Genomic DNA, 26,211 nt, shown 5'->3' with positions numbered 1-26,211 from the left:
AGTGAGTGAGTGAGTGAGTGAGTGAGTGAGTGAGTGAGTGAGTGAGTGAGTGAGTGAGTGAGTGAGTGAGTGAGTGAGTGAGTGAGTGAGTGAGTGAGTGAGTGAGTGAGTGAGTGAGTGAGTGAGTGAGTGAGTGAGTGAGTGAGTGAGTGAGTGAGTGAGTGAGTGAGTGAGTGAGTGAGTGAGTGAGTGAGTGAGTGAGTGAGTGAGTGAGTGAGTGAGTGAGTGAGTGAGTGAGTGAGTGAGTGAGTGAGTGAGTGAGTGAGTGAGTGAGTGAGTGAGTGAGTGAGTGAGTGAGTGAGTGAGTGAGTGAGTGAGTGATGGCACATTCGATTAGATAACTCCCGGAACCTTACTGCAGGCTGCAAAACGAACGTCCAGCTTTGGCGTGACGAAATGGAATAATTTCTGAAGGCCTGGTTGCGTAAGGAAGGTCTTTATTTACAGGACGGGTAGCGGGCTATGTATGTTTTCAGATGCCCTTAACTACGTCTCCTGACCTCCAGATAAACGCAAGCATAGTCCGTACGAAAGTGATGTGTCCCTTGTTCGATGGCGTTTCCTGCGTTAGACAACAGAGCTGGCGGAGGGGAGAGGCAGGCCGATTAATCTGCGGACGCATTGCGCCATAAAAAAACGAAACGATATCTTCAAGTGCGTATCAGCAATATGTGGTACACAGGACGGCCAGAAGCACACTGAGACTAAGGACGCTGATGGCGAATTCGAGTGGGAAAGCAGGTGCACTCGAGAGCACTTCGAAAGTGCTCCAGACAAGCGGGCGTCCTCCAGTGGGAGAGCAGAAGTAGAATCACTGGTTTCCAATGGTAGAGGAGGAGGGCTTTTCCTCCGTTGAGAGCACCCGAGTGCACTCCCGCTTGCTCCACCCTCGTCTAAAGCTAGAGTAGAGGAAGTCACATGGCATAAAGCGACATATCCGCGCCATCTTTTTTTTTTTTTTTTTTTGCTTGCCACCATGACCATAACCGAAGAGCAGTGGGAGACTGCTGTCAAGCCCCACCCTGGACGATCAGCGTAGTCTGGTCAGCCGGACTCGGGAGATGGCTCGGGTCCATGGCTTCCTGGACTCGGGAATCTGCCCACCTAGGGCTGAATATTTAACGCCTGCTCATAATAAATGTTTCTCTCTCTCTCTCTCTCTCTCTCTCTCTTGAGTCGACGACGCTTAAAATGGCGACTGCAAAACGTCGGCGCTCGGCGAGCGGAAAGCATTGCTCAGGTGCTGTATGCATGTTTGAGAGTCGCTGCTGGCGTCGAAAGGGTCAAAGGAGGCAGATCGCCGCGCTGTGAGAACAAAGGCATACAAAACAAGCAGTTCTATACGAAGAGTTGGCCTCTTGGGTTGCAACGGCCGCCACTGCGGGCAGGCGGATAACGCTGGGGAGAGAAGTGCGGTCACATGGTCGTAGCGCTCTGCTCTCGACCCGCAGAGAGTGTACCCGTGGGAGTACAGTTACATCCTCGCTCGGCGTGCTCCTGTACTGCTCTGTACTGCTCGGCGCCTCTGCTCTCGTCCCCCCAACCGAATGCGCCATGAGACTGAGCGAGCTGGTATGTCTCGCGCCTCTCACCGTGCGTCGCCATAAGCGCGCAACTAATTCCTCGGGCCAAGGTTAAATTCAGGATGACAAAAGTTCCACAGCAGGAGTCTGACAAATAGAACGGCATATAAGTGGCCGGTCACTGAGATGCCACGAAGTTCAGTGCCTCCCCCGGCGAAAGCTCAACGAAAACGAACAAATTGCAATACAGACATATACCAAACGAAATAATACAGTAAAAAGAAAGAGAAAGCAAATGTAGTAGTGGAGAAGGAGCCAGAAAAAGTCGCCCGCGCAGCTTCGCTAAAGAGAAGTGCAGGCTCTCATTACGTCCTCCCACTCGATCCCACGGTGTCCTACGAGTGAAGTAACGCCTACGAGCGGAATGGCACTGAGGACGGCCGCGGGGCACCTTATTTCAAACAGTCACAGCGGCCACATGACGTCCCAAGTACAGAACAAGCAAAGTGACCGCCCTCTCCCCATCTTTATTTCTCTTTCCCTTCACGTGCCTTCCGCCCTTTTGGCATTGCGTAGGAGCAGGCTGCGCGAGCAGTCAGCCCTGATTACGTCCATTCCGGCTCCCATCTACTGCAAGCGCGGTTGAGCGGCCCTTCCATAACAGTGCGGTGCCCTTCAATACGCCACCACGGGCCGGAGGATGTCGAAATAATTCCCGATACTGGTGAAAACCTGTACATGCGGCAACGCTAGAAATAAAACTCGAGGTTCGTGATCTTGAATAGCTGATACAAATAATCGCTTTTTTTTTTTTTTTTTTTAAAGGAGATGACCGAGTTTATATCGACGCAATGTTGTTTCTTTCCTCATAAAAATGGCGCACATCTTTGATTCATATTTCTTTATTCTTAATTCTTTCACTCGGCATTTGCATAATCCAACTAAGGAAAGATGCAGGTGTTCACTTGGTAGAAGTACGCTGGTCGTGTTATTCTGCTCGTGTGAAATACAAGAAAGATTAAACTAGTTAGCACTAAGGAGCCCATTAGTCCCAGGTCCGGCATTGGCGGCTTGTGAAGCCTGAGCAGAGGGGAGGCAAAATGGAGAGATTGAAATATCCTCTCCATTTTCAGGGGAGATGAGGCGCTGGCAGAAGGGAGGAGAGAGAAGAATGAGGCGATGGGTGGTGAGAGAAACCGCGGCTGTCAATCAGTCTAAGGGGTGGGGAGAATAAAGAGGGAATACAGTTTGTCACAAGGTGATTGACGGACTGAATCACGCCACCCGGTCTCACAGCATACGCCAGTCAGCGGCTCCATACGGGATTAACAATAACGCTAACGCGCACTCACCTGCCCCATCAATCACATACATCGTCTATCTTTTTTGTCTGTTTGTTTTTGATGCACGAGTGCATTGCGTGATTGCTCGAGGAGCGTATACGTAGTCCCACTGGCAATCGCGAATAACAAACTATCTCTCATTCGCAAAAAGAAACAATAATTCGTGTCTACAGAAGTCACTGGCATTTCCCTCTAAATCATATACTTGTCGCCCAGAAGAAAACCCGGAAAAGAATAGCGCTTTAACGGACAAGACTTATAATAAGTATGATTGATACAGCGGTGACACGCATGCACTACGCTCGGCCGAATTACGGCACGAAGCCTGTCGTTAAAAAACAAATCGCACCGCTAGAGAGATTACCATCTCCCGGTGCACACAGTGCAAAGCAGCAGGATAGAAAGAAATTCGGCGACGACGAACGGCTCGCGTCACGGTATGCCAGAAAGCGGCTTCTACGTTCCAGAGCAGTGCTCGGCAAAGCATACGCATGCTATTGCATATCGCACGCCACTTATCTGCACGGACGATGCGCGTGCACAATCAACCGCGTTTTTTCAGCGGCCACGCATTTCGAATATCGGCTCCGCACAAAACTCTACGGACCCTAAGGTTCAAAATAACGACTGCTCCTTCTGCATATACGTGAGCGCGCGAAGATTACAAAAATGACAAACGTTCTCCAAAAATAACGCTTAATTGAACGCAGTTAATCCCTCGGCGTCTATAAGGCTGTGCGGTTACACTGTGGTATTGGCTGATGCTCGTTTGCTTCAAGCCGACTGCCGGAAATCCCAGGTCCCTGCCATACGGTCTTCGCGCATATAATCTCCAATTTCGTTTGAAGTCGACATTTTGCGGAGTATGAAGAAGTGCCCCAAATAAATAAATAAACACGAAACCTATATAGAGGGAACACACGCAGAAAGGAGGCGGCAGAGCCGCTGTACACACAGGCCTCTATTGGGTCCGTGCACGCCGCCAGGCGCGCAACGGTCGCCGCTGCGTTCAGCGCCACTGGTGGCCACTTCTGCCTCCAGAGCTGGAAAGTGCCCCATAGGAATACATGCACATAAAAGCCTTAAAAGCATTTTTCTTATTTCACGGCGCAAGTACAATATCGGCCCTTCATGAAAAAGGAAAACCCCGTGTACCTTAAACAGATTAAAAAATTGTGAAGCCTCACTTCAAAGCCTTTGCACTTTTAAAACAGTGCGATATGTGCGCATGGTATACTCACCCGGCCGCCGGTACTGTACGGGAAATCAATGCATAGAGATTCTCATTCAAACCAAATTTTCCGAAGTTTTCTGCTTTGATCGTGTACTCAGCATATGCTTTTAAAAACACTGTGACAAGGTATAAAATGACATTTGGAATCTTTTTTATTTTATTTTTTTCGAACGGCACGGAGAAGCAGGGTATACCCCTAACAGGCGCTTTGCCAGCTCATGTTTCCGAATCCCACGATCTTCTCCTGGAGTCCAACATTCTGTTACCTGGGCTCCACTGGTTCATTGTAAGGTCGTTAAAACTGGGCAGCCTAAATTCACAACGCTAAAAGCAGCTACCAAGCGGCATGACAAACGAACGAAGGCAAACTGCGCACCTTTGCGGACGATGGCGCAGACGATACCCGGCCGTTGCGGTGGCTCGCAGACGACAACGGCGCAGACGAGAACCCGAGCCGCTTCCGCCGTCTGCGCGCGCGCGCCCTCAGCGGCCTGGGTATCGTCTGCAACGGTGTGCAGCTTGTTTTCGTTCGTTTGTCATGCCGTTTGAGAGCTGCTTTTCGCGTAGAGCATCGAGGCTTTTTCGACTCGAAGAAACACCAGTTCGCAGAGCACTGGTCAAAGGAATGTCTGTCTTCACAGCACACAGTTATCGTGCCGTTTTAAAACTATAGTTGCATATTTTGTCAGTGCTCTTCAATGTGCACGCCAAGTGTGAACGAATCACTGCTTACTCAGTGAAACGAGAAAAATGCAGCCACCGCCGATAGGCGTTGAAATGCATGGAGCGTAAACTATCGCGATCTCATTTTGCATAGATCTCGTCGAGACGAATCGTTTTTACCACCCGCATGTGTCTATGACCAGTGGTTCGCCAGATCCCCCCCTGCAAACGGGAATTTTGACCATTTTGGGCCGCCTAAGGTCGATGGTGCGACTCCACCATCAAAATGAGAGCATATTTAAAATTACAATTTTACGCGTACCCAATACTGTTTACTAGACGCCATTCCGGTCTCTCTACCACAATTCATAGGGTCACAATTTTAGCGTAATCACATATTTGTATTAATAAAAATTTGAGCGCACCGCCAACTAGCGTTCGATTGGAGAGCATTAGCTGTCCAAAGCGGCTCCCCGCGGCAGGTACCGTCTTTGCCAAAAGTATACTAGGCAGCAGAGTCAGCTTCTCAGCCGTGTGTCAGTAAATTCATTCTACATCTGAATCTTTAAATATGTGACAACTTGAAACCAGAACCTGGCCTCACTTCTTAACGTGTTGTGATCATCTGGGAATATTTAATGGCTTTAAAATACAAGTGAGAAGCAAAACATACTGCTCGGTTACTTTTGACAAGACGGTACGTTTGAATTTCACTCCTAGGTTCCACATTCGGGTATCAACATGTTGAGCACGTAACGCCTCTTCGTTTTATACCACACCCGCGTCCTCTTGCTGCTATACTGGTCAGCCCGCCATACCCGCCATGGTGGCTCAGTGGTTAAGGCACTCGGCTACTGAACGGGAGTAACCGGGTTAGAATCTAGGTGGCTTTGGTTACATCCGGACCGCGGCGGCCACGTTTCGTTGGAGACGGAACGCAAAGACGCCCGTGTGCTGCGCTATATGTAAGTGCAAAAGATCCCTCAGTGGTCTAAATTATTCTGGAGCCCTTCACCACGGCTGAAGTTTACTGATGGGCTTTACATAATACCTCTTTCTCTCTTCTTCGACTCCCATCTATCTCCCTTACCGTACGGCAAGGTACAGGTGTCCACCGAGAAGTGTGGCGGGTACATGCGTCTTTCCTCCAAACTAATTTAACAATTTATCAGCACGGCCACCGGGGGTTAGACCGCCGCCCGTTACGGTTGCAATGGCGAAAGGTCGTCGGTACGACTACGTCACGCATTTTAAAGCTCAGGCTTTTAAAACTGAATGTTCGTCTCTGCGAGTCACTCTGCCGTGCGGTGACGGTCGGCCGCAGCGACCCCCACGTGCACGTATCGCGGAGTTTTAAATATACACAGCGTTCGAAACGACGTTTCATAATTTTGTAATATGTTTTAAGGTGTATACAATGGGCTCTTACTTTACTTCAAGAAGAGCTGACATATTGTACTTGCACTGTGCAATAATGAAATTGCGCTTACTACTTCCGTTTACATGTACTATTCCTATGGAGCGCATTGCCACTCTGAACGCCGAAGGTGCCGCTAGTGGCGCGCGCGTCGTCCTAGAGTTAGATGTGCACGGAGCCTTCAAGTTGCAAGTTTTTCAGTTATTCATTAACTATGCGCGTACGACTGCCACAAATGTAACGAGCTCGCTAAACCAGAAGCGATAAAATGTAACTATCACTCTCACCGCCTGAAAACGCTGATTGGAAGCACGTAGTATTTCGATATGCCACGAGATAATGTCGCATCAGTAATATCGTTCTCAGAATACATTAGGAGCGCACAACTGGGGTATAGGACAATGCCCTATAGCTTGAAATTAATTCTAAAAACGCGTGGCGTTAGACCGCGCAATGTGACCCGGTGCGTTTAAATTTTCGAACTCCACAGTTTACCATGCTGCACTGAGTTGACAAGGCGGAATAAAGTAGGCCGGTGGTTATCTGTGCGGCCGCTGCTGATACTCAAGCCCTGGAGATAAGACATGCGCTTTGCTGGAGGGAGGCGTTGACATGTTTACGATGCAAACCGCAACACCCCGTTAGCTAGCCCAACTTCCGCCCCAACGTCAAGCCAGTCAGTCGCCCGGGTACTCAGAATTACCGCGGATACCGGTCTCTCTCTACTTAAACCACACACACGCATATATACCGGGTGTCCCAGCTAACTTGAGCCAAGGGTTACAAAATAATGTGTTTGAGATAGGTCAGAGAAACCAGTTGCATACAACTTCCAGCCTCCTTACGCACTACAGGCAATTTCTTGTTTTGCAATTACTTAATTGGCTAGGGATGGAGCGCATTTGGCAAGCACTCGCAGATTATGACTAGCAGCTTACCGGTATCGCTCAAGAGGAAAGTATACAACAGTTGCATCTTGCCTGTACTCACCTATGGGGCTGAAACGTGGAGGCTAACCAAGAGAGTTCTGCTTAAGTTGAGGACAACCCAGAGGGCTATGGAACGAAAAATGGTAGGGGTAACATTAAGAGATAGAAAGCGTGCAGAGTGGGTCAGAGAAATAACTCAAGTTACCGACATTCTAGTGGAAATTAAGAAGAAGAAATGGACATGGGCAGGACATGTAGTGCGAAGAGAGGAAACCGATGGTCGCTGAAAGTAACAAACTGGATTCCAAGGGAAGGAAAGCGTAGCAGGGGGCGGCAGAAAGTTAGGTGGGCGGATGAGATTAAGAAGTTCGCAGGGGTCAAGTGGATGCAGCTAGCACAGAACCGGGTTAAGTGGAGAAATATGGGAGAGGCCTTCGCCCTGCAGTGGGTATAATCAGGCTGATGATGATGATGATGATGAATTGACTAATTATGTTAATTTTTCTAATTTATTAAATGTGGCTTTCAGACAAAAAATGTGAATGGGAAAGTTGGAAAGCGCCTTCAGAAACACTCATTTCAGTAATTGCGATAACGAAAGCATCACGCATACCTTTTTTTTTTTTTCCGGGCTCAGAATAAACCCCGCGAAATACAAATAAAACCACGTGACTAGCCCATTCGCGCGCCACGATTGTGGTTCTCTCAGTCGTGGTTTGAGCGAACGAAATCAGCTGCGAAAATCAGCTGGAGCTCAAATGCGCTAGTCACATGGTATTATTTGTATTTCGCAGGCTTTCTTTTGAGCCCGGAAAAAAAGATACACGTGAGACTTTCTTTATCGCAATTAATGGAATGGGGGGTTGCTGAAGGTGCTCTACAACTCTTCGATTCATTTTTGGTCTAAGGTGAATATTTAGTAAGTTAGAAAAAATTAACGTAATTAGCTAATTAAGTAATTGCAAAACAAACAAAATTGCCTGTGGTACACAAGGAGGCTGGCAGCTGTATGCAACTGGTTTCAGTGACCTATCTCAAATATATTATTTTGCAACCCTTGGTTCAAGTTAGCTGGGACACACGGTATATATCTAATATATGCGAGATATTTACGGTTCGAAAGGATGAGAACATGGAAAGCGTGTTTAACGATCGGTTTGGTTGATGGTGTTTAACGTCCCAAAGCGACTCAGGGTGTGAGACGCCGTAGTGGAGAGCTCCGGGAATTTTGACTACCTGGGGTTCTTTAACGAGCAATCGCACAGCATACGGACTCCTAGCTTGCTTTTCGTGTCTTCTGAGTTCAACTGCTTAATCTCTTTTGTTACAGGAACCTCCGTGAGAAACCTGGCGCCAGTTCGACTATACTTACTTATTGCTGTTACCTGTTAAATGCCCCCGTTGAGAATTTCTTCGAGGTGTGGGCGCATGTACGGGCAAATGAAGGTGAAAATGTAGCCATTAAATGCATTCCGTGCATTGAAATCCTTATTCTGAGAAGGCCATACCGTCAGCTAGAAGCGAGGGAGGGAGAGCTCTTCAGCTGACGAGCTCGTAATGATTTAACGTCGTGCTTAGCTTCAACAACCCTGGATGACTTCAGTGAATTGGAAGATTACTGAGTTTACTACAAAACAATGAAACAACTCGAACACTGGAGCCGACTGTTTGAGATAGCAATCTGTAAAAACAAAACGGCTACTGTCAACTATAGGCATCAGCCAGAGACATCTGCTGGCGGACGTAGCAAGGAAACCACCACCGCGATAGAGGAGAAAAATGCCGGCTCCAACCTCATATGCCACACTGTATCGGATGGAATCCTAATGACATGACCCGACGTAATGAAACTTATACAGTGGAAGCATCGTGACTTGCCAGGAACTATCACAAAGAATTGTATTAGCAGCGATTCGCTCACGCTTTTACTCGTCCACATAGGAGTAGGCATCGATGGATGCACAATACCTAATTAGCAATCAGTCAAAGGCAGATCGCGTACCAGAGAAGCGAAGCTGATCTTCAAGTAGCGCACGGACGGAGGAGCAAAGCGGAGAAGACACTACAGCATTATCCCGTTTGCGCGCAATTCGAAAATGGCCTTGGCGCAAGCAAGCTAGCTAGGTCCGCATTCAGGCCGGCCCAAAGCAGCAGAATAGACCACATATACACGGGCACGAACACTGGCGCAAAATAAACAAAATATGAGGTTTCACAGCGGCCGAGCAAACAACACAGACTAAAATTCTTCGCTTCACATACAATGCTGCGGCAAACAACGCCGCGACAGTAATACCCCCCAATCCGTCTCGCAAAAAAAATGGGCGCGGAGGAAGCGTGCGCCGGCGCAAGCATTCCAGAGACGTGAAATGGTTGCGACATCGAGCCGGACCGCCTGCCCGCTGGCCTTGAACGTGCAACGAGACGTTTGAAGGAGCGCGCTTCGGTTCGCATATCGTCGCTTCCTGGAAGAAAGGCCGCTTGAGAACGCCGCACACGCCGATAGCGAGTCGCCCGACTGTTGCTGGCGGACAAACTGAGAGACAGTAGGCTACGAGATAGGGTGTGACCGGTAGCTACGCGCAGGTGGCAGCGAAGAAGCCAAAGCTCTGGAGAAAGTTACGTTAGTTTGGAAGCGGAAAGGCGAGCCAATTTCATTCCGACGCGGCCGACTGGCGGTGAGTAATGTTCGCCGGTTAAGTGCCAACCGCGTCGAGGGAGAAGAACGAAAGGACAACAAGCGGGATCGCCGGCGGGATGAGAGATGATGGCGCGAGGAGTGTCGCGAAATGGCGGTGCATTAGAATCCTATCGCATCGGAAAGCCTCTGCATCTTATTTCCGCCTTCCTGTCGTTCTTTCTTTTGTCGATCGTTCATATTCATTTATTCTTGGCTTCTCTTTTCTGCGAGCAGGGTTCCTTGCAGGAACTTCCATGCAATGGTGCACGTCACCGTTATTAATCCTGTTTATTGGCTGTTTTCTCCCGCATACGCGTATCAGTGTGAGTGACGATACAGGCCCTGCCGTTCTGCAGTGCGCACGCACGCACGCAAGCACGCAATAGCGAGCGCCCTGCCCCACTCTCTGCTTCGCGGGCAACGAATTTCTTACGCGTCTTAAAATCAGTTGCCATGCATTAGCAGTTCACATCTGCCTCGTGCTTTTTTTTTTTTTTTTTTGCTCTCTCCGTACTCGTGTAATACTGCAGGCCAACAGGGAAGAAACGTTGAACTTTCAAATGTTGCCTATCCAATGAAGCAAAATTGAGCGCTCATTCCGTTATGTTTAGTACAAAATCGCATCGCGGGGCAGGACTTCCCGGCTGGGACCCGACGGGTCCCTTTCCTAACACTAACACAAGAATAGACGGCAGGCAGAAAAGTTACCTCACCTGTCAAAGCTAAGGGCGTCCAGCACTACTCGATCATGGATGGATGGGTAGAATATAGGAGCGTCCCCTTTGGAACGGGGTGGTAGCAGTTGCTATCATGCTCATTTTCCTCCCTATATCCTAATTATTGTTTAAAATTGGTTAACTATACCATGATTCTATTTATTATTTTTTTGTTTCTACATTACTAACATTATGTCACTTTTCTGCTTTTAAGCCACCAATCTTCCAGTCGTTTTTCGCTAACTTCCACCGCCGGTTTATTCACCCGGCCACTGGTATCTCTAAACCCCAGAGCTTCAGGAAGAGTGACTGCGCCTGCATCGACTTCCAGATGGATACCATTACATTCGAGTATAATATGGTCAATTGTTTCACTGGAGTTACCACATACAGCACATGCGTCATCTTCATTGTTAAATTTCTTTTCGTAGCTGCGTGTTCTAAGGCACCCTGATCTAGCTTCAAAAGGTAGGACACTGCCTCTTGAGTTATCAAAGAAAGCTTCCTTCGTGATCTGCCTAGTCCACTTTCGGTATAATTCCACACTCTGTTTCTTTTCCATCGAACTAATCCAATTTTTACCTTCTGTGTTTTTCACCTGTTGCTTAACGCTCTTTATTTCTTCGTCCTTGTGACCAGCATACTTACTGGTTAGTTTCCTAGTTATTTTCCTCCATTGTGAGTCAACGCTTTTTAGGTATAGGTATTTAAATACCTTAGCTGCCCATCTGTTACTGTCCAATTTCCTCAGGCGTTCCTCATATAATATTTTACTCCGAGCTTCCCGTACTCCGAAAGATGCCCAGCCCATATCTCCCTGTACCGCCTCATTTGTGGTTTTGCCGTAGGCACCTGGTGCTAATCTAGTGATCTCTTGCACTTCGCGTGCGCCCCCTCGCAGGAAACGGCCCCTCAACAGGTGCATGCACGCGAAAGTGCGAGACATTGTGTAAAGAGCTATCTCTGGCCGGGAGTCCAAGTCGCACCGTCAGGAACCACTTGTGCGTCTGAAACACTCGAGCGATATAATTTCCAGTTACGCGCGTGTCTGTTTACTTAGTCCTGTTTTGGCTATCATCTCAACGGGTTCTTGAATTATTATTATTATTATTATTATTATTATTATTATTATTATTATTATTATTATTATTATTATTATTATTATTATTATTATTATTATTATTATTAACGCGATAGCGTTAAAGGTCCCATAGCACAGAACATCCGCCGTTGGTGTCGGTGTTGTTAGCAAAAAGTCACGGTCGTTACGCTGGCAGGTATTAGCTGGCAGCTGACATGGCCGTGCGCTAATTCTTCTCTGATTTGTGCGATTTAACGAGGCCTCATGGTATCAGACAGTTGGGAGCAGCTGCCAACACAGGTTGCTCACTTGAGGTAAGAAGATGGAATAATAATCAACCTTCCAGTATTGTTGGATACCTAGCCAGGCACGTTACTCCTAGCTAGGCTACACAGCCACGTTTATACGGCCTGGTTAAAGCTCTGTGTCAGGTGGTCGCCTATACGCTATCACGTCATACCCTTAAAGGTGGAGCTTAAGTTTGCCCCATAATTTTTCTTTCCGCGTCCCTCGGCGCCAGTGTGTGTTTACGTTAGAGTGAAAAATAATTTTAATTTAAAATAATTCCGGTGACGGCTATCGCGAGAAGGGCGCAAGCAAACGGCAGCGCACAATCTGAATCAAACTTACGCGGTGCGTGAGCTTCTCGTTTAAGTTTGCTGAGATTTACTCGGCTGACGAAGCTTACGAAGACAACGTACAAACAAGCTGGTCTACATCTATAAAGGCAAAAAAGAATGCTGACTAACCAGTTGGAGACGGAAGAACCGCGCAGTACCTTCGGTTACAACTTACTCTATAGGGTAGCACATAGCAACGAAGCAGGAGAACATTATTTAGATTACCGAGTACGTTCCTTCGCTTCCGCACAATACGCATACACGCGGTAATGTTGCAATATTTGTCCGAGACGAGAATAAAGCTTTTCCCTAAACAAACAAACAAACTGAGTAATAGCTTTACTTAGTGCCCGGCAAAGCTTAGAGCGACCAGGCCTAGGTCCCCCACTTGGGAACATCAAGATCTTGTCCCTTCGCAGCCTCAAGGGCCTACTGGACGGCCCAGAGTTGATCGTTGAGGCTGGAGCTGCGTATAGAGCGTTGAACCTCCTCGACGAGAGGTTTCGGGATTAGTGCCGGTCAGCTGTGCCTTACACTCCCACAGTATGTGTTTAAATGTGACTACGTTTGTCTTGCAGATCTTGCACGTGTTGGTGTTACATATTTCAGGGTAAATTCTGTCATAATTTAGGAGGTTCGAGTATATGGTTGGTTGTAATTGCTTCCTGGTGACTGCCTGAACTTTGCGTAAGCCCCGTTTGCATGGACACGACAGCGGAGGGTTGAGTTGGGGAGTTGAGTGGACTCGACCCTACCATGAGCCATAATGAACAAAAACGTTTTGTATTGGACTCTGCTGACAACCACATAGTAAGATGGCGACCGTAAAAGGAAGCGCAGTTCACATGTTACTTTTTAACGCCTCGAAACCGCTCACATATAAGTGTTGCTTCTTAGCAAGTAACCTGTTTAGTGACAAATTATAGTCCCAAGTTTCTAAACCACGTACCGCATGCATCCACGACAAGCTACGCATTCACCCTCAAATCAGTTCCTGTTTGAAGAGAAAGTGCCATGAGTGCAACAACAACAAAAATCTGCCGTGTTGCACGCATCAAAAAAGCGAAGAGGAGGCACTATGTGCATGCGGTTCGATGTTTAACAATGAAGCACTGCAAGATCAAATTTCTTGGAGCCCTGTTTCTTGTTGTTGTTGTTGTTATTGAGGGAAACAAATTGTTAAAGCACAGCTAGCAAGGTACGAAACGACGAAAGGACTTGTCAAGTTTGCATCCGATACAGAAAACAGTATGAAGCTCCCCCCCCCCCCACCCACAACTTACTCGCTCACCTACTTTTTTTTTTTTTTTACCCTACTGCAGAGCAGAGCAACCATCGACAGAGAGGACCGAATACCGCCATGCCCTCCGACAAAGACAAGAAGGCCGCCAAGCCCGAGAAAGTGGTCCTGGGCTACTGGGCCGACATCCATGGCATCGTGGAACCCATTCGGTACATGCTCGAGTACCTGGGCGTGCCGTACGAGTACAAGACGTATCCGTGGCTGAACAAGCCCACCCTCCAGGAGAGCAAGGCCGTATGGCTCGAAGAGAAGAAGGCGCTGGCCGCGCAGGGGTTCGCCTTTCCCAACTTGCCGTACCTCGTCGACGGAGAGACCAAGATGACCCAGAGCTTGGCCATCATGCGGTACCTGGCGCGCAAACACGGTCTCGTCGTGCCGGACTCGAAGCCCGTCGAGGCGGCACGCGTGGACATGCTCGAGTCGCTGCTCAATGATCTCAGGTGAGCCATACATTATCCACGCAACGGCGGGAAAGGTAAGGTTATCCACGCAATGACAGGAAGGATAAGGTCCTCTCTCGAAATGGCCTTGTGCCGACCACTGGAGCGTGTCAGACTCCGCGTGCTGGTTTTTACGCCACTGCAGGAAAAGCTCACGAATTTCGTAAGGAACATAAAAGGTTCGCTTTCCATTTTAACCGACTGCGCGCTAAACTTAATTAGCCAAAACCAATAACTGCCCTCATTGACGAGCACCCTTTTAATTACCCAGTATTTTGCTGGTCAGCAAACCTCGGGCCAGCGCGGCGGAAAGACGCTGCCGATTGAGAGGTCACGAGGAATGGACCGATGATGCGGCATGCTGGCATAAACGCGAAATTTTTCTATAGCCCTTGCCTGTGCCAGCGTAGCACTAATGACACTTTAAATAAAGACCAGAAGAAAACCTGGGAGGCATGGGAATTACCTTTGGAAAGTACATTAGATCACCAAAGTAAGCCTATATAATCAGTCCATGTTCAATTTATCCTCCCCCAGTTATTAACTAGGGGACCAAGTGGACGTTTCTGTGTCTGCCCTTCTCACAGTTTTTGAAAATTTTATCTTCACGCAGGCAGAACAAATGCGAATCACTTCTTTGCTTCTCCCAGTACATTTCGCGCCCCCAGCGTGTCCCCAATGTATACAGTTCGCATGACGCCGCATGCAGGTGGAGCTTGATCTACTACTGCTGGGAGGACTACTTAGAGTCCCTCAAGTGGAACTTCGTCGAGGCCCTGCCCGGACAGGTGGAACAACTGTCGCGGGCGTTGGGTGACCGCCCCTGGCTGGTCGGCGACGAGATCACTCACGTGGACTTCCTGCTGTACGAGCTGCTGGACCAGTTTTCGCTCTTCAAGCCCGGCTGCCTGGACAAACACGACAACCTCAAGGCGTACGTGGACCGCTTCCGCCAGCTGAAGCTCATCAAGGCGTACCTCTCGTCGGACAAGTTTCGGCCGTGGCCCATGTTCCTGCCCCTGGCCAAACGCTGGGGAAGCGGAAAGCCCCCGGCAAGCATTGCTTCCAAGGTGGCCAAGGCATGAACACGGAACGCTACAAAGGTGGCCAAGAGCTATGTGTACCTTCTAGGATCGCAAAATGAGAAAGTATCCGAAAAGACCTTCGTCAAGTGTTTTACAGCACGTTTTTCCTGCTCCTCTCGAGCTGCTAATGTGAATAAAACAACATGTAAACAAATGTCAATAATGTCACCAAAAGAAAATTACCTCAAACAAATGCGTATCGTGCCTGGCCGGTAAATTTCTGCCAGCCCCTCTGTCACCGTCGTCAGCAATGTCGTCACAGTCGTCATCACCAGATCCCGGGTTGAGTCAGCTGCCCTGACCTCAAACTGGCACCATATTGCATCAACCGCGCACATCATTCATGTAGACTACTGCGCGATGATTGGTCGATCTCCTCGCTGTAGATGCAGTAATTATTTATCCACACAGTGATATACACGCAGGTGCATCAGACAAGCATGTTAACGCCTGCTTCATATAGGCTGTCTTTTGGAGCACTGTTGTACGGTAAGAACACCTTTAATTTTCGTCTTCCGATTCTACAAAAGAACACCGCCGACTTTAGCTATGCGAGCTCTTCTGCAGTGAGATACTTACTGTGGGAAGCTACAAAACGACACCAAACTGGGAATCCCATTCCCTTAGCCCCTCCTATCAATAGAGTTTTAGCTTACCGTGATCCGCTACCGCGCGTTCCACTGCGCATGCCCAGACCCCCTTGACGCCGATAGATGGCGCCACATACTGGATGTCGGCACATAGACCTGCCTCGTCAGGACCAATCAGCTTGAGCGCCCCGCCCCGCCCACGCGCGGTAGAGAGTCACGGTGGCGGATCACGGATCACGGTAAGCTAAATCTCTCTAATTCTTATCAGACTAACCTTGCAAATTACACCAGTCCAGACTCCAATGTTCGTTTCTTCACGATGTGACAGCCAGCCGACGGCGCAAATAGCACTTTCCTTTCTGTCTGTTTCGCATGTACGACCACGGACAAGAATAAAACAAAGTAATTCGCCCACATTCAACGTTCTCAAGCTTCCCTGATGGGAGTCAAAATGAGAAAATAGAGCAGAGCAAAGGAGCAAATGGTGACTTAAACGTGATGCGGCCTCAACTACAAGCTGAAGTACTTTTAAAAATGGTGGCACGAAATCTGTGCAGGACTCGAAACGACGTAACGAGGGCAAACACCAAAAAAAAAAAAAACGCCCCCGTAGGACCTGTCATTCGTCTTCATAAAAACTGCGCTTGTCTCACATTTGGGGGCTGCAACGGTTTGTGCTCCACGCTCAAAATATTCGCGATCAGTCAAAGGCGGCTCTTTAAGCGCCCCTGGCTGACGGCGAAAACCTCCCAGAGTTGGCGGAAATCGGTGTTTCGCAGAATTGCTCGCCTAATGAGCCGTATGACAGGAGCGTATGCCCTTGATGCGTTTATGAATTCATTCCATCTCGCTCTGTCTCTCGCACGTACCCCCGGACGCACAAAACACGTATACATACAAGAGAGAGAACACAAACGCTCAACGAAGCTGACCTGGTTCTCCGTCGCTCACGGTCTTTTATATATAGCATGAGGTCGAGAACATGAGGGAACAGGAACCGCTTGTGGCGCCCAGCGTACTTTCTTTTTATTTTTTTTTTCGCTCGAGTACAGACACTGGCAACATTCAACGAATAATACGTTTTTGTCTGGCATTACGTGCAACCTTGAGCCAGACGCAAAGCCACTTGTGTTGTCTCAAATGGTTTACGGTCAAAAACCACACAGAAATTCGGCTGTGGCAAGAGAAAACTTTCTGTAGTTTCTTTTCTTTTTCAACAGGGATTAAGCACGGCGAAAACCTGCAGGCTTATTATCAAGTCGACTCACCGCCATCAGCTGCAGCTTGCATTGCTGGGGCTGCATGCTGCGCTCGCAAAATAGTGTCCGTGACGTCACATGAATGCCCTCAATGCTGCCTGCGCTAAACTTCGTCTTTTTTTTTTTTTTTAGAGCGATAGCTCACTCAGTACAACAGCCGAGTTTTATGTCTGTCCGGCAGTTTGACTTTCAGCCAATATCAAGGCCATTAAAGTCAAACCACCGAAACACCAGTGTTGACATACGACCTTGACTTTGTGACCTTTCACCGCGACATTTGACATTAGGTGATGTCATCTAGGCAAACGACACGACAAAGAAGGCCGACCGAGCCTCTCCCGACAGCCATGGATCAGGATCCGAACACAGAACCCGGGAGCTCGCAATGTCAACTTAGCAAAACCTAACTGCATAACCACGAAGAGCTATCGCTCGACCTTCGGTTTACAAAGTTGAACGACTGCTAATTATTTGTCTGCCTATTTGTAGGATATTGAACTTGCCACGTTAAATTTTAAAAAAAATTTACATTCCCCTTCGATATGCACACAAATGCTTCATTCCACATCTATACTCTTTTATTTCACTTCTTACTGCGCTCTTCTGCATTTCTGTCCAAAATCTCCGCCCCAATACAAAGTAACATATGCCAGTGTCCCTCAATAGCGGTCTAAAATATATTTCTTCACTCTCTTTCTCTCTCTCTCTCTCTCTCTCTCTCTCTCTCTCTCTCTCTCTCTCGCTCTCTCCATATAATGCTCTAACTACAAAGAGGTTTCAACCTGCGAAACGTTCCGCGTAAACTGGAAAAGAAAGAAAAGTGGAAGAATATTTTCATGTTGTCCTCTTCATCTTGAACGCGGCTAATTGCAATGCAACAAACCGTACCAGAAACGCTTAGTAAATTTTTACTGTCCGTCCTTTTCTTTTCGCAATCCAAGTTCGCCTCGCCAACGGATGCGCCACTTGCGCTCTGCTGCGGTCCCGTTAGTCAATGTGTAATCTGGATGACTGAACTATTTTTCTCAGCTAGTTTCCGCTAGCAACATACAACATGTGGAGAAGTTTGCTGGCACGCGATCGCCCTGACTAAATAAGCCAACCTCACAGCACCATGGTAGTGAAGAGACTTGGCCTCGGTGATTCTATTGGGAGTTGCATGCACGAACGCCTTTAAGCTGGACGCTACACCCTGAACAAAAAAAAAAAAAGAAAAAGGGGGGGTAAAAAAATAATGGAACATCCACTCTTTTTTTAGACCTCGCAAGAAAGACTCCGTACGCAAGGAAGGTTCCTTCACAGTACACCTCGAAGAGAGTAATGGCTGATTTTTGAGGAACTTATCTATTGCAGATGTGCTGGTATAGTTCTCAAAAGGACTGAATCCAGTGGCACTCTCCCGACTGAGCAAGAATGGGTCTTTATCTTTTTTTCCTTTTTTACGTCAATGTCCCCTGTCCAGTGCCCAGGAAAAATAGGCACACACGTGTGAAATGTTTGCAAGAGCGCGTGGCCAACACGTGCGAATAAAGGGCGTCCAAGGTTACGCATGGCGTCTAATACCGGAGAAGGATCTGAAGCGGGAAAGAAGAGAGAGAGCAGTGAAGGGGAGGGTAGCAATAGCGCGACCCCGATCACCCACATAAACACACACACCGTTATCGGGTCCGCACAGCGGGGCATCCTCGGCGCGTGCATATCGAATGCACGCCACGACGCCGCCTCGTGGCGGTGCCGTTCAGCGCGGTCATCCGTCAACGCCTCCTTCGACGCCGCGTACGTGGCCCCGAGCGGGGTCGTCGCCGCGCGGGGATAGGTGCGCTGCTGTCACCGCGACGTGCCCCGCTCTTCGCTCATCCCGCTCCTCTCTTCGCCCCCGCAAGTGTGTTTAGGTCACACGCGCGTCGCGACCCGGCGGAGGAAAAAAAAAAAAGAAAAAGAAAGAAAGCAGAAAAACAAAGCGGCGACGCGGGAACGATATTCCGCAAAGAAACGAAAAACGAAGCGAGCATGACGCCTTGCCGCGGCTCCCAAGGCAAGGCGAGAATTCCAGTGGCGAGGCAATCACCGTCGACCGTGTCGACGGCAGTGCCGGGCTCCCGAATTGATTTCGGGAGGACGCCTCTCGATGCATTCGCAACTCGCGTTCCACAGAGGCGATGACAGAGGGGTAGCACATATGTGAGCTGTCGCTGAGGTATACTATAGGTATACAGCTGCCGGATAGAAGTAGCGAACATTCATCCCCCTCCGCTCCTCCCCCCCCTCTTCCCCACTCAATGTTTTCCATTAAATGCGTGAGATGAGGATGCTTCTCGCTAGTGCCGCATGAGCTGGAACAGCTGCTTGTCTGCAGAGCACGCTGACGAATAGTAAGGCGGTATAGTACGCCGAGTTAAGCGTCCCGAGGTGGTACGTGGACTATGTGAAATTGGCCGTAGTGGCGGGCCCCGGATTGATTTCAGCCGAATGCGGTTCTTTAACGCGTGCCGACCTCGCTCAGCCCCATGGGCGTGTTTTGATCTTCGCCTCTGCCGAAATCCGGCTGATGCTGGCGGTAATTATTCCTGCAACGTTGGGCTCACCGCAAGAATGCCGCAGACACATCCACCGCGCCCAGTCCAACGGCCAGCAGGCATAGACGACCGCGGAGGACGCGACTGCGTCTAATGTTCGTAATTAATTTACAAACAGTATTTATTATAAGAGGCTGTCGGAGAACGCATTGCATTTCTTAAATGAGTGTTGACAGTCATAATAATCCGCATGTGACGCTGGTAATCTGTCACACGTGGTTTTAACTGCGCGAGAAAACAAAACAAAAAAAGGCCCTACACAAAAATTACAATGTATCTATTAAGGAACTAACGCTGGCCGCAGTTCGCTTAAACCTTAAGAGAAAAAAGAAATAACGCTCACTATATATATTGTGACTGCGCTCTTCGTTTTCACTCTCTCCTCATATTTAACAGCGCTTTTTATGGTATACATACGAAGTACATAAAGCAGAATCTAGTCAACTTGAATCTGTTTAATACGAACTCCCGTTTATTTCACGCCTCGTGTCGTGTCTCCTCTCAGTCTCCATTATTGGCTGTTCTTGCGCTATGAACCAAACAGTCCGGGTCCTCTTCAGTTCGAACTATCGACATTCGACTGCGTAAACAGCGTGGGATACGGCTATATATACAGTCATGCAAAGCGACTTAGCGCCGGATAGAAGTACGACGAGTGAGTGAGTGAGTGAAAAACGTTTATTTTCTGATATGGCGATTACATGTTGAGGGACGGGGAGTGAAGGCCGCCGAGGTGGCGCAGTGGTTACGGCACTCGACTACTGCTCCCAATGAAGCGGAATCGAATCCCGGCCTCGGCGGCCGCTTTTCGACGGAGGCGACAAGCAAGGCACCCGTGTGCTGTGCGATGTCAGTGCGCGTTAAAGAATCCCAGGTGGTCGAAATTTCCGGAGTCCTCCACTACGGCGTCTCTCATAGCCTGAGTGGCTTTGGGACGTTAAACCCCACAAACCAAACCAAACCAGAAGTACGACGAAACACTGAGTGTCGTATAGCCACCACCATGTCATGTTCTCCGAGTTACATAATGACAAAATTGAGCAGCGATGTCAGAAGCTAGAGCTCACTGCGCCAGCCATTCAGAGACCAGCAGCACAAATCCCCACCAAAGCTAGTTTCGAGTGGTCAACACGCGATACACTACGATAAGATAAAACCTATACGCATGATAAACTCCACGTTACTTGCGAAATGCCTCGCAAACTCAACTCCTGATTGTGTGCAGTCGGCTACAGCTGAGTTTTCGACTGCGACGCAGAAGAATGGCCTTTCCTTGAGAGGAAGAAAACGAAAAAACGAACCACAAATGTATCCATCACAAGAAACACTTCAGTCAACAAACGGATCCGGGCTTCGCTGTCGCCACTCAGACTGGCCCTGGTGGCGAAACACCGCAATCCGCACTCGTGTATGCGGATGGTGATGGCGGCGGTTTCCTCTTAATTTCGCAACTGTGCGCTTCGTGGCCGTTGCCCTAATCCCGCGAAAGATTTCCGTCAGGCGACTGTCGTCCGGACCTCCGGAAACCGCCCATGCACCCCCCTCCGTTTCTTTCCCCACTCAACGCCGTTTTCATCGTAAGTACGTCCACCCCGCCAGATGCATTATGGCTGGTGCGCGCGTAAATCCGAGAATAGAACGCCCACCGGGCCGCCAGACCCGCTATCTTCTATTCTTTTCATCTCTCTCAAGCTTTCGCGTTTCTAGTTCTTTCTGTTCCTCTGCGCGATGTCTTGTCGCTATGCATCTTTTAGGGGGAGCCCGTACGTTTCTCAGAAGAAGGTCTTTACCTTCCAAAAAGCGCCCGCGCGATGTAGCAACGGGAACAACGGCGGCGCAGCTTTTACGACAAAACGCGCCCTAGAGACGAAGGAAACTGGAGACGGATGAACGAAAGAGGAAGTCCAGCGTCGAGCAAGTCGCACCGCGTATAGCTGCAAAAAAAATCCCGTCTTACTCCCACTTGCACAACCCAGAAGAGTAGAAAGCGAACAGAACGCGAGGCGCGCACGGGTGCGATGTATAGGTTTTTGTTTCTTTTTCGATACTATTTACAAAACTTCCGCAGTGTTTTGCAAACGATGACTGAGAGACCGTTCGTGTCCAAAATCTCCCCCTTACCACTTCTCTCTCTCTCTCCCACTACCTCTCCGACCCAACAAAGCCGCTTCCGTGGCCGAGCACTCCTCCCCTCTGTATGCACATCGGGAAACCAAAGAACGCAACAAGCAGAGCATCCCCTCTCCTCTCCACTGCCCAGTCCCCTCCAACAGCTCTTCCTCGAAAAGTGGAGCCAAGAGGCCAGCACAGGGCGGTTCAAGGTGCAGAACAGAAACAAAAGAAACGGGGGCGATTCTCCGGAGAAACAGAGCGAGATGAGAGCGGGTAATGGCCACTCATAACAACCCACCGCGCCGCGAGGGGGTCTTCGTTCGTGTGATATTATTACAACATGGCAACAGTGGCAAGTGCAGACCACGCACAGACCTGAAGACCAGGGATAATAGCCGTCCGCAACCGTTTTTTCGCAAAGGTGCGCGTAGTATCGTGCTGTCACCGTGGAGAGTGAAAGAAAGAAAGAAAGAAAGAAAGAAAGAAAGAAAGAAAGAAAGAAAGAAAGAAAGAAAGAAAGAAAGAAAGAAAGAAAGAAAGAAAGAAAGAAAGAAAGAAAGAAAGAAAGAAAGGACTCTGGTACATGCACCACACACCGTCCGCGACACGCGTCATACTTCCGCGACAAGCCCTGATTATACTAGACGACAGCCCATGCGTGAGCGTACGTAATACCTCCCCGCTATGTGGAAGCCCTGGCGTATCTTCCGGCCTCTCCGGCGTAGGGCCGACCTGCCCCCTCTTTTGAGAAGATTCCTGGAAGCGGATGTTTCTGAGCCGACGCAAGAGAAGATGGGCGCGGGCCAGGAGAGGCAGCGTTAAGAAGCGAACGTCGTCTGCTCTGTCAGTTTAGGCAGCGAGCGAGATCGCGCGCGGCTTTGGAAAACGCTGTAATACCATAGTGGACACTCCGCAGCGGTGAAGGAAGATAGCACCTATATATATACATATTGTAACGTAGATACACGGATGTATTTACAGATATTTACAAAGGGGTAGCTGACCAGACGAACAACTTCATGCCAGCGGCGCCCAGCACGAATCACACACACACTTCGTCGTTCTCCATCTTCCACACGCGAGCACATCACTTTGGCGTCGTCGTCCCTTTACAGTATATATATATATATATATATATATATATATATATATATATATATATATATAGGCAGATCAATTAAGGGGAAATGAGGGTGCTCGTTATACTACATGAAGGAAAGAAGCCAACAGTCGGCGAGGCCAAGGAAAGTGTTGGGGATGATCCTTTTATGTCATTTTTTTTAATGTTTGCTTAGATAATCACAGAAATTAATAACGTAATCTAAACAGATTACGTTGTTAATTTCTGTGATTATCTAAGCAAACATTAAAAAAAATGACATAAAAGGATCATCCCCAACACTTTCCTTGGCCTCGCCGACTGTTGGCTTCTTTCCTTCATATATATATATATATATATATATCGCAAGTGTACAGCTACGCATAAATTGGGCGCTCGACTTCTCTCTCTCTCTCTAATCCTCGAAACGTTCGCTTTTGCTCATTTTCTTCCACCGTTGCTTGGTATACACTTTATGTTTATGAATGCTCGTGCTCGTATGCTTGGTTGCCCCTATCGTTTGTGCGGACCGGGCAGCGTTTCCGCATCATACGCCTTCCCTCAGGAATAAGCAGCGACGGTCCAAAGCTGCCGCCCAGGAATTGTCTACGACATCCTTCCTGTCGAGCGTTGGGAGAAACGAGATCAATGTTAGGACGTCCTCCCTCCATTTTGTCGTCACCTCTCTCTCTCATATCGCCCTTATAAATCGTCGCCCTTATATATATCGCCCTTATATATATCGTCACATATCGCCCTTATAAAGTTTGCGCAGTGTTCTTTTTCGATTTTTTTTTTTTGTTTTTACTGCTAATTATTACCTATGGCCTTTAGTGTCAAAACTGAGGCCACGAATACGAGGCGCACTGTGGTGGAAGGCGGCCTCCGGTTCGGACTAATTTGCATCCTGACTACCTTCGACCAGTCGGGGTATGCAGTCTCCAAAGACATCACACAAGAGTTTTCATATCTCGCCTACATCGAAACACAGCCTCCGAGGCCTGGAGTCGAACCCGCGTAAAATAAGAATAGTCGACTTCGGAAAAGCCGAGTACAACCACAAAACCTGGCCCAGCTACTAAATTTGATCACAGTCCGCAGTGTCTACTCCAACCTCTCTCTGTGCACGACATCGCGTTCACGTTTCACACCTTGACCGATGACATAACAATTGCTCCACTCCCGTCTCACAACTCCACCACAACTATGACACGAGCCTCCGCAAGGAGGCAGGCAGCCAGGCGTGGTGAACCCTTGGGTGAACCAGTCTCACGGAGAGTGCCAGCGGTCACTCGCGGTCCGCTGCCTGGGCGCACAACGGGGCGAGCCACGCCCGGCCTTTTCTTCGGCGGAGGTCCCTCACCGTCACGGAACGCGGCCGTACGCGAAGACCGTCAGCCGACCGGAGTGGAGTAGTGCACGCGGAGATGGTGGGGGGTGCACCGCCGAGGTCTCCTTCCGGGGGCGTCCGCCGCTCATAATTGCGTTTCGGGCTCGTGCGTGTAACAAGCCCGCTGTCACGCGCCGCCACCGCCGCGTGCGCTGCGGGTGTATCTACCGCACGCTACTACGCGCACAGGGCAGGAGGGCGCGTAGCAGCTTTCCATCGGCTACTGAAGGCGAGGCGCCACCTCCTGGATGGTACATCGTGCAGGGGAGGGTGGCTACTGGCCGCGCAACGCTGAAGACTCGAAACCTAGAGTAGTACTGCTTTCGCAATAAAAACACCAAAAAGCGCCAGAAAAAAACAACAGGAGTGTCTGAAACTGTTAAAAACTAACCATCCTTTCGCAGCACGTACAACAGTCTTGCACGCTTAAAAATCCCGCTAAATTAAGCAGGGAAACTACTAACTTGGCAACACTGGGACTCTGTATGTACAGTGCATCTTTATTATAAGTTAGGCAGTTATATAAAGTTGAGAATGCAACAGCAAAAAAAAAAAAAAAAAAAAAAAAAAAACAAGGATTCAACACTGCTGAACCAAATATTGAGCGAAAGCATTAGTTGCGGGTGACCGAGCGTTCTTCTCTTTTTCTTCTTCCTCAGCCCATATATAAAGCCCCGCTTTAACTAAGCCTTATAAACGTGCCTTAGTGGCCTATAGGGGCAACGTGAATGCCAGGGTCATAGCAAGTTGATTCTAATATAACCGTCCCATGTGAAACGAGAGACCCAAGTTGGCAGCTCCTGCCAGCCCACACCCTAGTGTCACGTGGGGTGTGACGTCACAGCGTCACGTGGGTAAGACGTGGCTACCGGCCGCGCTACGCTGAAGGCTCGAAACTTAGAGTAGTATTGCTTTCGCAATAAAACAAATTCTCAAGTTCGCATGACCTGCTTCTCGACCTCCTGTGTCATTGCTGATACGCCGTGCCTGTGTAGACGCCTATACAGCTGCGAATGTTTTCCGCTATGGTAGACGCACGCGGCGTTCTTCCTGGAGTCCAACTAAACACGTCCGCGCAAAACCAAACGCTGCTGCCACTGACGCCGGGCCCTCTCGACCATGTGATGCAACCGGTGCACCTCTCAACTCCACCATGGGTCTACCTTGCCAACTCGACCATGTCACGTGGTCTCATGACGTCATGGCATGCACACTGCCGACCAATCAGCGAATATTACGACAGACAACGCGAGACGCTGCGTTTTCTTTCTTAAGGCGTAAACCTTTAATGGACACACAAAGTCCCGCTTTTGCGGCGTTCTGATTGGTCGAGGCGGGATGCGTCCCTGCCATCTGCAATGCCACACTTGAACGCGTGCCAAGGAACGCCACGCGACAGGAGCGATGGTGTACCGTCCAAACACACTTGCCAGAGAAAGTGTGATAGATACTGCGCGTTTCCTTTCCTGTAAATAAATTATAATTATATGTAATAACAATAATAATAATAATAATAATAAGAGACCCTCTACTTTTTTTTTTCTCTCTCCAGTGGGTTTATGACTTTAAAACTTCGGAATTGCATTGGAATGGGGAACATAATCGAGAGGTTATAGATTCCCGGCGTCCGAAAGTCAAGCCCTTTCGCCAGTAGCGCCGATTTATTTCCATGACGCCGCGGTTAATCCGTGTTGAGTCCCCTTTCATCCGCCACATCCTACGTTCTCGCGCTGGCACGTCCAACAAGTTCACCAGTCTTCCGCTTGATTAGAAGGGCGTTCTTTTCAGTTGTATCTGACCTTTAGCGCTCCTTCGCTATGCTAAAACCATATCACGTTCCGTGAATTTTCGCGAAAAGGCACGAAGGCACCTCTATAAAAAGTTACCGTGTTTATAGGCCGACAGTGAACGACTGCCCAGCTCCCGACCAGTTTTTCCCGCAGGTGAGAACAATTCTGCGATTAAAAATGTTCTTTCAGGGTAAAAAAATAAAGGCCTTTTTACGAGTCACTTGTTTTCCCCTCATCGGCTAAGTTCCAAGACAAACCTCGCCCGTATTTCTTTTTTTTTTTTAGACGCGCTTTTTTTTTTTCCTTCGGAAGTTTTAGCCATTGCTTACCCTACTTACCCTACTCCCCAGTGGGTCCCCAC

General features: G+C 48.7%; 2 protein-coding genes across 5 annotated transcripts in view; one reads left to right on the top strand and one right to left on the bottom strand.

Moving 5' to 3' along the window:
• The window catches only part of LOC146196478 (uncharacterized), a 301,218-nt gene that overhangs the window by 235,559 nt on the left and 39,448 nt on the right, over positions 1-26,211 (bottom strand). The window lies entirely within an intron of this gene.
• On the top strand, positions 9,633-15,197 carry LOC146196479 (glutathione S-transferase Mu 1-like). The gene is made up of 3 exons (XM_084596366.1): positions 9,633-9,787; positions 13,529-13,949; positions 14,659-15,197. Exons 2-3 carry the CDS (start codon positions 13,567-13,569, stop codon positions 15,032-15,034), a joined length of 759 nt encoding a protein of 252 aa, XP_084452492.1. The 5' UTR covers positions 9,633-9,787; positions 13,529-13,566; the 3' UTR covers positions 15,035-15,197.

Source organism: Amblyomma maculatum, chromosome 3 (assembly GCF_055883805.1).
Source record: "Amblyomma maculatum isolate TAMU_Amacu chromosome 3, ASM5588380v1, whole genome shotgun sequence".
In the NCBI taxonomy this organism is placed as follows: Eukaryota; Metazoa; Arthropoda; class Arachnida; order Ixodida; family Ixodidae; genus Amblyomma; species Amblyomma maculatum.
The sequence above is the reverse complement of the archived record's forward strand: the minus strand, read 5'-3'. Positions and strand labels throughout refer to the sequence as shown.

Excerpts from the sequence above, each read along its gene's own strand:
- LOC146196479 (XM_084596366.1), top strand. The coding sequence starts at position 13,567 with ATGCCCTCCGACAAAGACAAGAAGGCCGCCAAGCCCGAGAAAGTGGTC. Across the intron at positions 13,950-14,658 it reads TCGCTGCTCAATGATCTCAG|GTGGAGCTTGATCTACTACT; the intron begins GTGAGCCATACA and ends CGCCGCATGCAG.